Source organism: Polypterus senegalus, chromosome 6 (assembly GCF_016835505.1).
Source record: "Polypterus senegalus isolate Bchr_013 chromosome 6, ASM1683550v1, whole genome shotgun sequence".
Taxonomy (NCBI): domain Eukaryota; kingdom Metazoa; phylum Chordata; class Cladistia; order Polypteriformes; family Polypteridae; genus Polypterus; species Polypterus senegalus.
The window spans coordinates 35,523,919-35,542,186 of record NC_053159.1 but is presented as its reverse complement, the minus strand read 5'-3'; the positions used below and the strand labels follow the sequence as shown (position 1 = coordinate 35,542,186).

At 39.3% G+C, this 18,268-nt stretch overlaps 1 protein-coding gene across 3 annotated transcripts in view; it reads right to left on the bottom strand.

Moving 5' to 3' along the window:
• Positions 1-18,060, bottom strand: part of LOC120530957 (small vasohibin binding protein) — a 31,545-nt gene extending 13,485 nt beyond the window's left edge. The window contains exons 1-2 of one of the 3 annotated variants that reach the window (XM_039755804.1): positions 17,963-18,060; positions 9,644-9,819 (exon numbers count right to left, since the gene is read on the bottom strand). In XM_039755804.1, the coding sequence (XP_039611738.1) occupies positions 9,644-9,757 (114 nt within the window). In that variant the 5' untranslated portion in view covers positions 9,758-9,819; positions 17,963-18,060. Of the gene's footprint in view, positions 1-9,643; positions 9,820-17,869 lie in introns of all 3 variants that reach the window. The other 2 variants (XM_039755805.1, XM_039755806.1) reach the window with 2 other exon arrangements.
• Positions 18,061-18,268: the final 208 nt, after the last annotated feature.

Genomic DNA, 18,268 nt, shown 5'->3' with positions numbered 1-18,268 from the left:
AAACGTGGTTTAGCTCTGACGGTGCGGCTGTTTTAATCGAATCTTCGCCTCTGAATTAAAGCTTTGCTCGTGCGGATCACCAAGGAAAGAAAGGCGGTGGTTTAGCAAACATTTACTGGAGCCAGTTGAAGTGTAAAGATGTCAGTTTTGGTAAATTCAAGTCCTTTGAGTATCTTGCCGTTGCTATTCATGGAGTTTGAGTTTCTAGTATTATCCATGTAATGCAGGTTAGGTGGATTGGCGATTCTAAATTGGCCCTAGTGTGTGCTTGGTGTGTGGGTGTGTTTGTGTGTGTCCTGCCCAGGATTGGTTCCTGCCTTGTGCCCTGTGTTGGCTGGGATTGGCTCCAGCAGACCCCCGTGACCCTGTGTTCGGATTCAGCAGGATGGAAAATGGATGGATGGATAGACCTCCTAAATACAATGCGTCTTTCTCTGGGGAATTCTCGGACTTGGTGTCAATTATAATTACTAACTCTGACACGCTCCTAATAGTCGGTGACTAACTTTCATATCGATAATCAGTGTGACCCGAAAGTAAAATAATTTATGAACCTCCTGGACTCTTGATTTGAAACAGCTCATTAGTCAGCCTACACATAAAGCAGGTCATACGTTAGACTTAGTAATTACTAAAGGACTAAAAGTTGATGTGAAGCAGGTCATTGATATTGGTCTATAAGACCATTTTCTTTTACTATTTAATATAGAAATGATAGAAAACATTCACGAGAAGCATATTGTTAAAAAACGCTTCTTTGATTCATCAGCAGCTTCACAATTTACAAACATTCTAAGCAATCAGTCCATTTATAGCACTAACTATAATAGTGAGGATAATGTAAATAGTAAGGTGGAAAATTTCAATACTAAGGCGAGAGCTGCTGTTGGCATAGTTGTACCTGAAAACACAGTTAAAAAAATCTTCTAGCATTGTTATACCATGGAAGACCCAAAGATTGTGATTTAAAGAGAACATGCCGGAGAGCTGAGCGTAAATGGAGAAAAACTAAACTATCCACTATGAAATATTGAAGGTTAAAATAACAGAATACAATAACAGAGTCCATCTTGAGAGGCGCTGCTATTTCTCTAGAATTATAAATAACAATGCTAGCAATCCCAGAGTCTTATTCTCTACGATTGATCGTCTGCTAAACCCAGCTAACTCAATGGAATGCCTCCAGAATACTTCCAGTGAAACTTGTGAGGCTATTGCTGTATTTTTCAATCAAAAAATTAATGATATTAGAAATAATATAGTATATCCCCCCAACACTGATCCTCTTAAGCCCCAGTATTCCGTTATAAACAAATTAAATTCTTTACCTGATTTACATAATTTCTCAACTAAGACCCTCCATCTGCATCCTTGACCCAATATCAACAAGTTTTTTCAAAGAAGTATCTGGCATACTATTGATAGTATTCTTGACATATTAAACTTGTCATTAGATACGGGGATCTTCCCAGACTGTCTTAAGACTGCTGTACTTAAACCCCTACTCAAGAAAAATAATCTTGACTGCTCTGCTTTTGAAAACTTTAGACCCATTTCTAACCTGCCTTTCTTAAGTAAAATTCTAGAGAAGGCAGTCATTATGTAGCTAAATGACCACCTCAATAAGCAGGTTATTCTTGATAAGTTTCAGTCGGGTTTTAGAACAAATCACAGTACAGAAACTGCACTCGTTAAAGTAGTAAATGACTTGCGGGTAAATGCAGACAGAGGCCATTTATCTGTTTTCATCCTCTTAGATCTGAGTGCTGCATTTGATACCATTGATCACAATATTCTTAGAAATCGCTTTAGTCAATGGGTGGGCCTGTGGGCAGTGTCTTAAATTGGTTTGAATCCTACCTGGCAGGTAGAAAATTCTTTGATAGTTGTGGTAATTGTACTTCAAAGACACATGATATTCTACATGGTGTTCCACAAGGCTCTATCCTGGGTCCGCAGCTCTTTGCTTCCATTAGGTCAGATTATCTCGGGGCATAACGTGAGCTACCACAGCTATGCTGATGACACGCAGCTGTACTTATCAATAGCATCTGATGACCCCGACTCTGTTGATTCACTGACACAATGTCTTACTTTTGTTTCTGAATGGATGAGTAGTAATTTTCTCAAGCTAAATAAAGAGAAAACTGAAATTTTAGTAATTGGCAATAATGGATATAATGAGGTTATTAGAAATAAACTTGATGCATTAGGATTAAAAGTCAAGATGGAGGTAAAGAATTTAGGAGTAATTATTGACTCTGACCTAAATTTTAAATCACATATTAATCAGATCATTAAGACAGCATTTTTTCACTTAAATATAGCAAAAGTTAGACCTCTTATATCATTGAAATATGCTGAAAAAATTAGTTCACACTTTTGTTTTCAGTTCGTTAGATTACTGTAATGCACTCCTCTCAGGACTACCAAAAAAGACATCAAACTAGTGCAGAATGCAGTTGCTAGAATTGTAACTAGGAAAAGAAAATCTGTGCACATTTCTCCAGTTTTAAGGTCACTACACTGGTTACCTGTGCCATTCATAATTGATTTTAAAATACTGCTTATAGTTTACAAAGCTTTAAATAATCTTGCTCAATTTTATATTTCAGAATGTCTGACACCTTACGTTCCAAATCGTAACCTTAGATATTCAAACGAGTGTCTGCTTAGAATTCCAAATGCTAAACTTAAAAGAAGTGGTGAGGCGGCCTTCTGCTGTTATGCATCTAAAATCTGGAATAGCCTGCCAAAAGGAATTTGACAGGCTAATACAGTGGAACACTTTAAGAAACTGCTAAAAACACATTACTTTAACATGGCTTTCCCATAACTTCATTTTAGTTTAATCCTGATGCTCTGTATATTCAATTAATTATCATTACTATTCATGGTGGCTCCAAAATCCGTACTAACCCCTACTCTCTCTTCTGTTCTCTTTCCGGTTTTCTGTGGTGGCGATCTGTGCCACCACCACCTAATCAAAGCACCATGATGTCCCTACATTGATGGATTAAAGGTCAGAAGTCCATGTGACTGTCATAATCAAGTCCTTCCATGAGAACCCTGAATACAATGAGGACTGATCATTTATGTTAGGTAGAATGCCTAGAGGGGGCTGGGTGGTCTCATGGTCTAGAACCCCTGCAGATTTTTTTTTTTTCTCCAGCCATCTGGAGTTTTTTTTTGTTTTTTCTGTCCTCCCTGGACATCGGACCTTACTTTTATTACTTAATTCTTACTTTGAGTTTTTTTTCTCTTTCTTCATCATATAAATCACTTTGAGCTACATTATTTGTATTACAATGTGCTAAATAAAAGTTGTTGTTGTTATTTTAGAGGTTTGCTAGTAAAACAACAACAATAGTGAACAACAACCACCAAAAATGTCAAACATACTTGACTTGTTCAATTTCCACAGTTTTGAGCAGCATTTAAATTCTTCCACTCCATTTGCTTCACCAAAAACAGACTATTCCAATCAGATGTTCTTTATAATGCAATATTTAAACACACACACACACACACATACACTACTGGACAAAAGTTTTAGCTAGTAGTAGTCCAAGGCCAATTTAAAGAATAAAACGGAAATGATACAAAGAGTACACAAACTAACAGAGGTTATACAAAAAAAGAGGCACCAAACACTGAAAAGTACTGTAATTTTCAGAGTTATACAAAAATGACCGAGAGCCACAACAGAATCTGAAGGCAAGTTACAGAGAGTCAACAGCTTGCATATAAGGCACGACACAGGACAACATCTATAAGAACAACTTAACAGCAGTCCAGGCAAGTAAAGCATCACTTTCAACTGTGCAGAGGACTTTGAGCTGTAGGTATGACAAGTTGAGCAGCAGTAAGAAAGCCATTGCTAATATTGCAAAATAAGAAAATGAAGCTTGTCTGGACCAGGAACCAGTACCATTCTCAATTTACTCTGAAATTAAAAGTATGGAACAAACTAAAACTTGGAGATGTGGATACTGTAAAGCTGTTGTCCTGTGAGGCACCTTATGCACAAACTAAAGACTCTTAAGATGTTGCCTTCTGATTTTGTCGTGGCATTGGGTCTGCCCGACCTATTTCTGTCAAGTGTTTCCTCCAGTTTCCAAGTTCCTTTTCATAGTGTAGGAACCTGTGCTCACTGACACTGTGGTGTTCTTTGCAATGTCGGTGTTTTGTTAATTGCTCTATTTTCTTGCCATTATGATAGCAATATACAGTAAAATACTGTCCAAATAATGCATCAGAGGGTGTAGCAACACACTTTATTCCAACAGTGCTTCTATGCAGACTGTGTTTGTGATTAATTAATTGACCTGTAGAAAGCTTCATTAACACCTGTTGCTGCAGAATAGCTGTAATTTCTTAACCCATTACTTGCTTTTTTTATTTTTGGTAATAAAAATTTGTGTTTAAAAAAAAGCGCAAGCAGTTGTCTGCTTTCCTTTGTACCATTTAAGGTTATTCACTAAACCAGAAACTTCTAAATTTCACTAAAAACTGGGAAAATGGGGGCATTTTAAAATTTTGTGACCAGTAGTGTATTTATACATACTGTATTTTTAAGTTCTGACAATCTTTAGTTTTTATATCTATTGTAAACTAAGATGTAACCAATCTTATATATGCGTCATTTAGCAGTTACTACCGCATCACTGATAAGCTCCAATATTAAAAAGGTGTGCCATAAATGGGGAGGTTTTCAAGCATTCAACGCAATGATTAGTTTTGTCATGAGTTTAGATGTGTACAGACATTTATACATTTACTCTATAATAAAACGTGAAAGGTCTGTGTGTGTATCCCGTTCCTCCAAGCAGTCTAATTTTTTAGTTTGGTTTTGGTGACACAACTTAAAGAAGCAGGGAGACACACAAGGAGGAGTAAAGGCGCAGGATGCATGCTAAGAATGGCCATCAGAGATTAAAAGTATATACGTGGACAGGAACAAGGCACCTCAAAATGTCGAGAAGCAGGCTTTACAGGAACACTATCGGCAGAGGGATCACCCGAGAAGAGAGCTTTAGACACATGCGACTACAGAGAAAAGGCATCGAAGTTACACTTAAGGTATGAGATATCAAAAAAACTTTAGAATTTTGTTCTATTACCCATCTTTGACAGGTAATGTGGCTAACAAAATATAAAGAGGAAGCACATACTCTCAGTTTTGAATAGTAAAATTCCTGGAACTCCCAGTCTATAGAATTACAAATATCCAAATCAAAATGACCTTGATTAACAACCCCTACAGCCAGCTATAGGCATTCTATAATGTGCTGTGGTGAATGCTCAGAACATGGCTAAAATAAAAATCAAAGACTTTTTTAGGAATCACTTCAAACAAAGAGGCATTTGAAAACAAGTTGGTGTGTGTTTGGATGCGTTTAAAATAAAATCAAACTATGACACAAATGTCATACTTGGATGTATTATTTTATAAAGTTTAGTTGGATGCGTAAAAGCGTACTATGACCTCTATAATAAAGGTATTTGAAGGGAAACACTGCTATTCAGAACTTCCCAAAGACTTTAAAATAGATCATACGAACAGTGATTTTTGTCCCCCACATATATGAAATAACATGGGGGTCCAAATCTGAGAAGCCACTGGGTGGACTGGGAGGTTCTTTGCGTTTTCTGTTCAAAATACCTGCTCGAGTCTATTTTACTTATTTCTCCTGGAACAAAATAATCACAGCAATACTTGCTGCCGATTTTCAACTTCTCAACCATACTGAATACACAAAGGTTATGAAATATGATAGCCCGCCTGTCAGCTTTGGTGTTTATAATTCAACTCATTTCTCTTAGTGTGAGAATTTGTTTTGTCATGTGACAAACTGGTTTGAGTTATTAGACTAACACAGTATGATTAAGTACAAAATCTTTTCACCTACATTTCTACAATATTGAATATTAATCATATTTACTTGTAAAGCATAAAACAAGCTACATGGGGAAAACCAGTTAAATGTGTTTCTTCTTGTGTGTGGATTCATGTAAATGAAGCACAATGTAAATAATATGATGGTCTTATAATAACTAAAACATTGCACTTGAATAATGATTGCTGACATAATGTGCAAGTAATGATTTTTTCTGAGAGGAAAAAAAAAGTGAAACTTTTATTATTTGAAATTTGGAACAATTAGTTAATCACCTGCAGTAACAATCATTTATACATAGCCAACTGTTTGCTATATCTGAAAAAGTCATAAAATGCATTTTTCATTACATATACTGACATCACCGCGTAGTCATTAGTCCATACACCAAGATTTTATCCTCCTTTAAAATAATCTCACATAGTACCCTGCACAATAACTTTCTGCAGATACTGTTATGAATGCATAAACTGGTATTCACACATACAGTGATCCCCCGCTGTATCACGGTTCAGCTATCGCGCCCCCGCTATATTGCGGAAAAATTCAAGTACATCCTACCTGTAGTGTACTTTGCAGCAAATTCATAACAAAGCATACAGTTTTCAGCAGTCACTATGGTAGACAAAGAGTTTTGCATTACAGTACCCGGATGATTTCTTACAAGGCCAGTTATTGGCTGAAAGAGGAGACTCAACTAATCAGAGTGGGATTTTCATTCTCTTGGGCCCGGACTGGCTGCTGCTAACATGGTGTAATCTCGCAAGAACAGTGAGCGTGGGTCCCTGACGCATCTCAGTTCTCTGCGTATCATGTACCTTGCTTGTGGTCCTTTTGTTGCGAGCAAACTTTGTTAACTTTTCGTTTTGTTTTAAGCCTTACGATGGCTCCCAAGCATCCTGCATCTCCTAAGAAGGGAAGGAAAGCGTTATGCGGACGTCACACGCCATTACGGCTTGAATGAATCGACGGTACGCTACATTATTATATTATTATTATCTTACTCAAATCCTTAGCCTGACATCCATATATCATATGTGTTTACAAAGTGTGTCTTAATAAGTTTACATGTGTTTAAAGCGTGTGGGAGGGTTATTTTAAGGCTTAAACTATAAAAAAAAAATGTTTATTTATATGGTCCTTCTACATCGCGGATTTTCACCTATCGCTGATGAGTGTGGAATGTAACTTCCGCGATAGGCGGGGGATCACTGTATACTGTATATTCCTTCACTCATCACATGGTTTCCATAGAAACCTCAGGAAATAAATGAGAAATTTCAGGACTTCATGAAGGAGCAGGTTCTAGGAGCAAAAACACAACGTCATCCTAAATCCACATTTCTGCATTGCAAGTCTTAATTTTGGCTTGGATCACACCCCATAACGAACACAGAAAAGATGCTTTTCATGGCGCTTGTGGTATTGCATATCTATTTGTATCTAAATTGTGTCTGAATGGTACATAGGTTAGCAAAAGGCAAAATAACCAATAGACAAAATAGTCAACTAGCCGCTACAGTTTTGTGGTAAATCCCCATCCCATCAAGGATTTTTCTGCCAATGCGCGCATTCCAGTGTAAGTGACACCTACACTCACCTAAAGGATTATTAGGAACACCATACTAATACGCCTTCAGAACTGCCTTAATTCTACGTGGCATAGATTCAACAACGTGCTGAAAGCATTCTTTAGAAATGTTGGCCCATATTGATAGGATAGCATCTTGCAGTTGATGGAGATTTGTGGGATGCACATCCAGGGCACGAAGCTCCCATTCCACCACATCCCAAAGATGCTCTATTGGGTTGAAATCTGGTGACTGTGGGGGCCATTTTAGTACAGTGAACTCATTGTCATGTTCAAGAAACCAATTTGAAATGATTCGAGCTTTGTGACATGGTGCATTATCCTGCTGGAAATAGCCATCAGAGGATGGGTACATGGTGGTCATGAAGGGATGGACATGGTCAGAAACAATGCTCAGGTAGCCCGTGGCATTTAAACGATGCCCAATTGGCACTAAGGAGCCTAAAGTGTGCCAAGAAAACATCCCCCACACCATTACACCACCACCACCACCGGCCTGCACAGTGGTAACAAGGCATGATGGATCCATGTTCTCATTCTGTTTACGTCAAATTCTGACTCTACCATTTGAATGTCTCAACAGAAATCAAGACTCATCAGACCAGGCAACATTTTTCCAGTCTTCAACTGTCCAATTTTGGTGAGCTTGTGCAAATTGTAGCCTCTTTTTCCTATTTGTAGTGGAGATGAGTGGTACCCGGTGGGGTCTTCTGCTGTTGTAGCCCATCCGCCTCAAGGTTGTGCGTGTTGTGGCTTCACAAATGCTTTGCTGCATACCTCGGGTGTAACGAGTGGTTATTTCAGTCAAAGTTGCTCTTCTATCAGCTTGAATCAGTCGGCCCATTCTCCTCTGACCTCTAGCATCAACAAGGCATTTTTGCCCACAGGACTGCCACATACTCAATGTTTTTCCATTTTCACACCATTCTTTGTAAACCCTAGAAATGGTTGTGCGTGAAAATCCCAGTAACTGAGCAGATTGTGAAATACTCAGACCGGCCCGTCTGGCACCAACAACCATGCCACGCTCAGAATTGCTTAAATCACCTTTCTTTCCCATTCTGACATTCAGTTTGGAGTTCAGGAGATTGTCTTGCCAAGGACCACACCCCTAAATGCATTGAAGCAACTGCCATGTGATTGGTTGATTAGATAATTGCATTAATGAGAAATTGAACAGGTGTTCCTAATAATCCTTTAGGTGAGTGTACGTCATATGCATTTCCTGTTTTGGTGTGTTTAGAGATACTATTGTAAACAATGTGAAAACACTACTGTGGATGGAGATTATTTTCAATTAAAAATGCTTTTTTTAAATGAAAATGTTGTCGTGTGGATGTAGCTTAAGAAACAGCAGCCTTTTAGGAGCAGGTTTTAGCAGTGAACGAGATGAAGTCTTTGGGATGAGGCATATCCGAGTGCTGCCGAGCTGCCTCAACAAGAAGATAGGGGTGGAACATAAAGTACCTCCAGACAAATTTCTGCAGTGAGATTCTCTGCATTTAGTGCCAGAAGGGAGTTTGGGGGGTTGTTTCTTTTTTATGAATCAAGAACATCACAGCAAATGCAGTTGTAAAAGGGTACAAGTAAATCAGTTGGCATCCTGAAAGCCACAAGTTTCATTGTCAAATGGAAGTCTTTTTTAAAATGCATATTGAATGTGAGCAAATAAAAATAAAAAATTTGCCTGAATTTTCACAGGCAAACATAGTAAGATGCAGGATCACCTAGAAAATCTGCTGTTACATAATTATAGAAGACCTTAATTCCTAATGTGTGAATACTGCAACTGATTCACATCTGGCCATTGACAGCTAGAATAACTCAACTGTAGAACTGTAAATTGAATTAAAAAAATGACTGTCTCTTAAAAGTAGCTTAGAGGTCTGAGCATAGAGCTGACAAAAGTATATACTGTAAGGTTAAACTCTGGATGCACTTTAGAGACATGGGCAACAAGTTAATTTGCAATATACCAAGCCATAACATTAATACTGCACAAAGAAAATAACTTCAGTTTCCGTCTGTTCTCCAACGTTTGGCCATCAACTCATCTTGCATCCCATCTGTACCACTCACCTGTGTGTAGATCTGAACTGGATGATAAGCTGCAATGTGAAACCCTATGACAAGTACAAGCCTTGATACTCACCTCAGCCCTCTGCCTCTGTTTCTGCTCCTGCTGAGCAGATTTCTGCTTCGTCTTGTCTGCTCGAGTGGGTGTTTCCTTCTGCTTCTGCTTATCCTTGCGCCCCCCTGGCTCCATGATGCCTTTGTTTATTCCAGAAAGGTAAGAGGCAAGCTACTGCATCATCATTTGGGTTTTACCTGCATAATTAAACAAGATAACACAAGGCATCCTTAACAGTGTTCAAATATTACATTTGCTTGGCTTGAACAGCAAAGACGTTCATCAAAAAACTAAATATATTAAGACCACTCTATCTATCAACTGCTAATGCATGAAGAATAGCCTACACAAGTATGTCCGGCATCTTTCACCTGTACTTTAGATGAGTGCTCAATAGAAACAAAACTATTAGCTGTAGAGTTGTAATTTACCTCCACTTGAACTTTTCAATGTTTGGTGACACTGCATACAATAAAAAAGTAATTGAAATTAGAATTTTTTCAACCCGATTGTTTCACTTTTAAACATCTGCCACACAGAAGTCTCAAACCCAGTTAATCCAGTTCATGATTGCTGGGGGGAAAACAAATTCTGTTGTCATTTCTAAATTGTGTGGCTGAAATTTATGCAAATACCCTTACATTAAAGTCTGCAATGTGCATTTTAATCATGTGTATGTGTGTATAATTTGTAATTTTAAACTGTGGATCAGAGGGGTAAATGAAGGAAAAATGTGTCTGTCCCACATATTATGGAAGGCACCATCCATCCATTATCCAACCCGCTATATCCAAACTAAAGGGTGATGGGGGTCTGCTGGAGCCAATCCCATCCAACACAGGGTGCAAGGCAGGAAACAAACCCCGGGTAGGGCACCAGCCCACCGCAGGACACACACATACACACACACTAAGCACACACTAGGGACAATTTAGGATTGCCAATGCACCTAACCTGCATTTCTTTGGATTGTGGGAGGAAACCGGAGTACCCGGAGGAAACCCACGCAGACACGGGGAGAACATGCAAACTCCACGCAGGGAGGACCCAGGAAGCGAACCCGGGTCTCCTAACTGCGAGGCAGCAGCGCTACCCACTGCGCCACCATGCCACCCCAGTGTATATGTATTTTTACATTTTTATAGCTTGTGCAGACTATTAATTGCAATCAAACCCTTCTAGACACTGGAGCAAAATTGTAAAGTTTGACTTTGGTCCTACGGAATACAGAACTACTGCAATCAATACAATATCAACACAAGTGCCATGACTCAACAAAGAATAACCAGCCAAACAGAACTAGGAAATGAGGATGAAAGGGAAGCAAATATTGCCGCAATCAACCACCACTTCTCAGCAGTTTTCGGGCAGATGTGCAGTGGATGGATAATAAGGTAGATGACATTGAGGAAGAACTGGCTACATGAGATGCATCAGAAACGGCCGTGTTTGGTTCCTTTGTAATGTGTCTAACTGCTGAGTCACTAAACACAGCAATACAGCCAGATGACTTTACTGTCTTTTGTAGAGATCAGACTGAAATGACAGGAAAAAGCAAAGGAGAAGGCGGAGCGTGAATGTTAAATTTGTGTTTAAAAATTGTTCACCTGATTTGAAATATCCATCCATTTTCTAACCCGCTGAATCCGAATACAGGGTCACGGGGGTCTGCCGGAGCCAATCCCAGCCAACACAGGGCACAAGGCAGGAACCAATCCTGGGCAGGGTGCCAACCCACCGCAGGACACACACAAACACACCCACACACCAAGCACACAATAGGGCCAATTCAGAATCGCCAATCCACCTAACCTGCATGTCTTTGGATTGTGGGAGGAAACCGGAGCGCCGGAGGAAACCCACGCAGACACGGGGAGAACATGCAAACTCCACGCAGGGAGGACCCGGGAAGCGAACCCAGGTCTCCTAACTGCGAGGCAGCAGGATTTGAAATATTTATTGATTAATTGTCATTCGTTTTATCTTCTGAGGGGGAGTTTTTCTGGGTGCTGTTTTATATTCATCCACAAGCCAACACCTACAATGTTCTTAATGATCTGTATGACATTACAGAATAAGAATACATATTTTTTGAGTTATTTATTGTTTTGGTTAAACATTTATCACAAGCATGTCACCTGCCCAACAAGGACTGCTAATACTCTGGACCATTGCTACACCTCAAACAAACTTGCCAGCCTTATGAGGTGATCTGATCATCTTTTAATAACCCTGCTGCCATCTTATAAGCAGGGGCCGAATTTTTGTGTCCAAGCTGGAGCATCTGGTACACATTCTGCTTGCATCTTTCTGTCTCTCTCATCAAAATGTTAAGCCCATGTTACCTTCTGTCAACACTCAGAAACGGCTATAAGGACCTGCTGGGCCGCACTAACTTTGGTTTAACATCAGTACAAAAAGAAATCTCATGGTGAGTTTATTACTTTTTGCTTGACCTTTCTACTCATAAGCTTACTCTCTTCCTCTAAAACCACCCAATATTGCGACACTTATAAATAGGGTTGATTTACACAAATAAGAATAAAAGAGAGCAAGATTAGTGTGCTATTTCAGAAGAGAGCCTTGAACCCCTTTCAACAACACCATAGATATTTTTGTTTGAAAGCAAGTGAAAATACTTTCTTCACAATTAGTAAAAGAACTTCACCTCCCCAACCACATACCTTTTTTGTGGCTCAAAAAGCCTTGAGCAATTTTGGGGTGGCTAACTCATGAAGGGGACAGAGTAACTTGTTCATTTCATTATCCATCAGTAGTACTCATACGTATGCACAGTGTAAACATTTGTTTCTCCAAGCCCTTCCTTTTGTTTAATTTTAATAACACAGAGTAGTAGAAATAAAGTTTGAAAGATGAAATTCAACCTTAAAAAATTAAACTTAGACTTAGAAAGTTATGTTCTGCAAAGTACAGTACTCCTTTTATGCTTTTCATTGAGCTATAGCTGAGCCATGTAGCTTTGATAGGAAAAAAACGTTCAGCTCATAAGTGGCCCATAATTTGTGTCCCACAGTGAAGAAAGTGCCTATATTTGAAGACAATTTCTTTTAATTTACAAAAAATATTTTTTCCCCCAGTTTCTGAAAAACCTAAGCAAGACTTGCAAACATGGTCTACCCTTCAGCTCACTTTAGCTGGAAGAAGTAACTTTGTCAAGATGAATATCCTTCTTAGGCTTCTTATTCTATTTCAAAGCATTCCAAAATACATCAATAAATCATTTTTTAAGAAGTCAGATTCAATCATAACTTCTTTTATTTGTAATTCAAAACATCTAGGTATCCAAAGGGCGAACCTACAAAGACCAAAGGCAGAAACTGGCATGGCTCCACCTAACTTAAAATTTTATTACTGGGTGGCAAATATACAAGCTATAAAAACCTGGACATTGACACAAATAGATGAACATACACAGGCTTAGTCCACAATAGAAATAAAATCCTGCAGTATTTTTTTTTTTTTTAATATTTCTTGCTTTGCACCTCAATAAGTACAAGTCATCACCAATATATTAACAACCCAATTGTGCCTCATTCACTCAGAATATGGAACTGATGTAAGAAGTACTTCAAGACAGAGAAGCTTTTATCTTTGGCACCTCTGCACGAGAACCACCCTTTTCCACCTTCTCAAACGTACTGTATGCAGTTTTTAATGTCTGGAATACATTTGAGATTAAATCACTTAGAGATCTGTACCTAGACGTCGTCTTTGCATCCTGCGAACAATTACACTTCTAATCTAACTTTCCAGCAACACATTTCTTTCACTACCTTCAAAATTAGAATCTTTGTTAAACAAAACTTGCCCAATTTTCCTCACCTCCCACCAATTCTATTCTGGAAAAAATACTGATCAGTCTCGGTGACACAGACAGCATTTCTGTAATATACAAAAACATTTTAAAGTCTCTCCCTTTCAAATATCCCACAGTACAGTGGGAAAAGGATCTCTCACTCAACATTTTAGAAAAAAAGTGGAAGGCCGCAATGCACAGAATTCACTTGAATTATTCAACTTAAAATCATCTATCGAGCAAACCCGTCTCGTTTAAAATTGTCCAAAATGTTTACAACCTGCAAACTTTGCAATCGAACTCCAATCTCACTAGGCCACATGTATTGGGCCTGCACCAAATTAACATCATTTGGGAGCCATCCATTATCCAACCCGCTATATCCTAACTACAGGGTCGCAGGGGTCTGCTGGAGCCAATCCCAGCCAACACTGGGTTCAAGGCAGGAAATTAAAATCTTTAAATGCCTACCAGACAGCCTCGGAGTCACAATCCCTCCTAACCCATTAACAACTGTGTTTGGTGGACTTCCAGATGGGCTTAAGGAAGAGTAGGACAAAACAGACTTGTTTACTATTAGCACGTAGACTTATCTTTGTTCAACTAGAAGAACCGTAGCCCTCCTCTTTTAAGTCAGTGGGTAACTGATGTTATACATTATTTGAAATTGGAAAACAATGTAATTCTCACTTAGAGGGTCTGTGCAAAACTTTTTTTTTTTAAAAACATGGAAGGATCTAATCAATAACATTTTAGAATAAGCATTTAAACTGAGGAAGGGGATTCTCTTCCCTTATTTAAGGACTTCTTTTTCCTACTATTAAAGTTTTACTCTATTGGCCCAACTCTTTCTCATGGGACAGAAGAAGCTACAGCAGTAGCTTCTTTTTACATTAAATATGAATGCATCTTTGTCTACATTTTAAGAGGTGGCAAAATAAACACTTTGTAAATTTAACAAGAAAATGGAAGCCATCCAAAACATTCCCACCCAAATACCTCACCCTCCATAACAACCTGAAAATTGTTACATCCATGTCCTGTACCTGTTACTTTCACTATGACATTTCTATGTAGTGCAACAGTCTCCTCACCTCATGAACTCGTCTGTCAGGTCCTCCTCTCTATCCCTTTCTTATATATATCGTTGCTGTTAATCTTCTCAAACTGAACATTTAATTGGCTGCAAGTTGAGGAAAATACCAGATTTTCATACCACAGAAAGAAAAGAACTCTCTGTGATGCACATACTGCTGCAATAAAATATGCAATAAAGAGCAGCAGGTACATCACTCAGCACAGAATTCACACCTAGATAAACTTTTATAATTTTACTACACAATCGTGTGGCAACCAGTCAAAAACATCAGTGACCTACAGTTTAGGAGCACTGCTCTAGTGCGTTGAAAGAGGAGGAAGAGGGGTTTTTCCCCCTGCAGAGTCTACAGTGCATGGTACAGTAGAACAAATGAGCAGCTGAGCACAAGCTCTTTCAAAACAACTATACAGTGCATCCGGAAAGTATTCACAGCACATCACTTTTTCCATATTTTGTTATGTTACTGCCTTATTCCAAAATGGATTAAATTCATTTTTTCCTCAGAATTCTACACACAACACCCCATAATGACAAGGTGAAAAAAAGTTTACTTGAGGGTTTTGCAAATTTATTGAAAATAAAAAAACTGAGAAATCACATGTACATAAGTATTCACAGCCTTTGCTCAATACTTTGTCGATGCACCTTTGGCAGCAATTACAGCCTCAAGTCTTTTTGAAAATGATGCCACAAGCTTGGCACACCTATCCTTGGCCAGTTTCGCTCATTCCTCTTTGCAGCACCTCTCAAGCTCCATCAGGTTGGATGGGAAGCGTCGGTGCACAGCCATTTTAAGATCTCTCCAGAGATGTTCAATCGGATTCAAGTCTGGGCTCTGGCTGGGCCACTCAAGGACATTCACATAGTTGTCCTGAAGCCACTCCTTTGATATCTTGGCTGTGTGCTTAAGGTCGTTGTCCTGCTGAAAGATGAACCGTCGCCCCAGTCTGAGGTCAAGAGCGCTCTGGAGCAGGTTTTCATCCAGGATGTCTTTGCACATTGCTGCAGTCATCTTTCCCTTTATCCTGACTAGTCTCCCAGTTCCTGCCGCTGAAAAACATTCCCACAGCATGATGCTGCCACCACCATGCTTCACTGTAGGGATGGTATTGGCCTGGTGATGAGCAGTGCCTGGTTTCCTCCCAACGTGACCCCTGGCATTCACACCAGAGAGTTCAATCTTTGTCTCATCAGACCAGAGAATTTTGTTTCTCATAGTCAGAGTCCTTCAGGTGCCTTTTGGCAAACTCCAGGCGGGCTGCCATGTGCCTTTTACTAAGGAGTGGCTTCCATCTGGCCACTCTACCATACAGGCCTGATTGGTGGATTGCTGCAGAGATGGTTGTCCTTCTGGAAGGTTCTCCTCTCTCCACAGAGGACGTCTGGAGCTCTGATAGAGTCACCACCGGGTTCTTGGTCACCTCCCTGACTAAGGCCCTTCTCCCCCGATTGCTCAGTATAGATGGGCGATCTCTAGGAAGAGTCCTGGTGGTTTCGAACTTCTTCCACTTATGGATGATGGAGGCCACTGTGCTCATTGGGACCTTCAAAGCAGCAGAAATTTTTCTGTAACCTTCCCCAGATTTGTGCCTCGAAACAATCCTGTCTCGGAGGTCTACAGACAATTCCTTTGACTTCATGCTTGGTTTGTGCTCTGATGTGAACTGTCAACTGTGGGACCTGATATAGACAGGTATGTGCCTTTCCAAATCATGTCCAATCAACAGAATTTACCACAGGTGGACTTCAATTAAGCTGCAGAAACATCTCAAGGATGATCAGGGGAAACAGGATGCACCTGAGCTCAATTTTGAGAATTCATGGAAAAGGCTGTGAATACTTATGTACATGTGCAATTTTTTTATTTTTAATAAATCTGCAAAAATCTCAAGTAAACTTTTTTCACGTTGTCATTATGGGGTGTTGTGTGTAGAATTCTGAGGAAAAAATGAGTTTAATCCATTATAGAATAAGGCTGTACCATAACAAAATGTGGAAAAAGTGATGCGCTGTGAATACTTTCCGGATGCACTGTATATTCCCGGTACTGAAATTCCCAAACTGCCGATACGGTACCATTTAAAAATAGTTTTTTCAGTACTGGTCTCATTCATTTTCACTGAGTTCAGAAGGCACAAAGGACTAAATGCATTTATAAAATGAAAGAAAACTATCAAACTTTGCTGCATTTCTGGACAGTTTCATTAAGCTTCATATATGGGCTTATGATTCAATAAGTAATGCCGGTCAGTCAAATATGGAGTTTTTCATACAAATAAAAAAAAAGTAGCACAAAAGTAATGCACTGTTTTGTAATGCATTACATTATATAATAAGTAACTAGCTTGAGGCTGAAATCTGAGTAAGCAACACAGACCTAGGCATTAATGTTTGCATTGTGCCATTTCTCAAAATGTTTTAGAAATTAATGTAATAATAAAATGCATTGCTTTTTCATTCCAACAGATGGCACATCACAAACATTTGCAGTAACAGCCATCTGTTGGGATAACAAATGCAATACATGTCTCGGTTGTGTGTCATTTGGTACGGAATTTGGAAAAATAGGGTTGTTTGTGATACTCCATCAATTGGAATTCAAAACGCAAAGTATTTTTATTTCTATAAATATTGGTGATGCGCCATCTGTTGGAATGTCAGAGATATAGCAACTAGACACCCGTTGTTTTGCTAAGGTGGTCCATAGAACATTATAGTAATACTTGTTGGTAACCTCAGTTAATTTTCAGAGTAACATTCCCCAACACTTAATCCTGCTGACCATACACTTGTTTGAGTTTTGCACGTGTCTGTGCCCTGTGATGTGATGGTATGGTATGGTATGGTATAGTATAGTATAGTATGGTATTCTCCCGTTTTGACTAGGACAAGGGTCCCTGCGGCACTTGTGGAAAATGTTCGTTGAGTAAAAGGGCAGTCAAATTACATGAAAGCTACGATCTCACCACAATTTAGTCCATCTTTCCCGTACATTAACTACCGGCAACGTATACATGTTTAATATCTATTATCGCAGGGCTTCATTCTCAGCTGCGTTTAGCGTTACGAATATCGCTATTGTTGCAATCAGCTCTACTTAATGGCCACTCGGGGCATTAATGAAAAACGACAAAAATGTTGCCTTAGACTGTATACCTTAATAATTAACTTTATGTGGGAGATATGTGTTCTGCCGCTATCTGCATGCTCTCAACCACCTCCTCCGATCTCTCGGCTTTTAGTACTTCATCTACTGAAGCGAACCCCTCCCTTTAAAGTAGTAAAACAAAAACTGCGCGAGCTCCATTAACATCGGCCTCGTTTCACTCACGTAGAATTGTGCGCACACATCGAACCTCACTCTTCTATCTGAAAGACCTTCACTACAGAAGACTACTCACAAATAACTGGAAAGCAGCAGTACCTGCAGGGTTGAAGCACGCCACACTTCCGGCTTGAGCACAGGGTTGTTTTTTTTCTGGAGCGTCGCAAAAAAGATTCCCCTGCCTGGCGGGGCTACTAATATACCGTTCTGTTTACAGTACTATGAAAACTCCAGCTGTTCAGATGTGGTAATTTACCTGAAATCAATAAACGTTTGTGTAAACTGTATTAAAGCCGCTCTGCGTATATATTCAACAGCCACCAAACGATCCGACAGCCAGACAGGGCCGGATTAAGACCTTTGGAGACCCTAAGCAGTTAAAAGATGTGAGTGTCCCCATATATA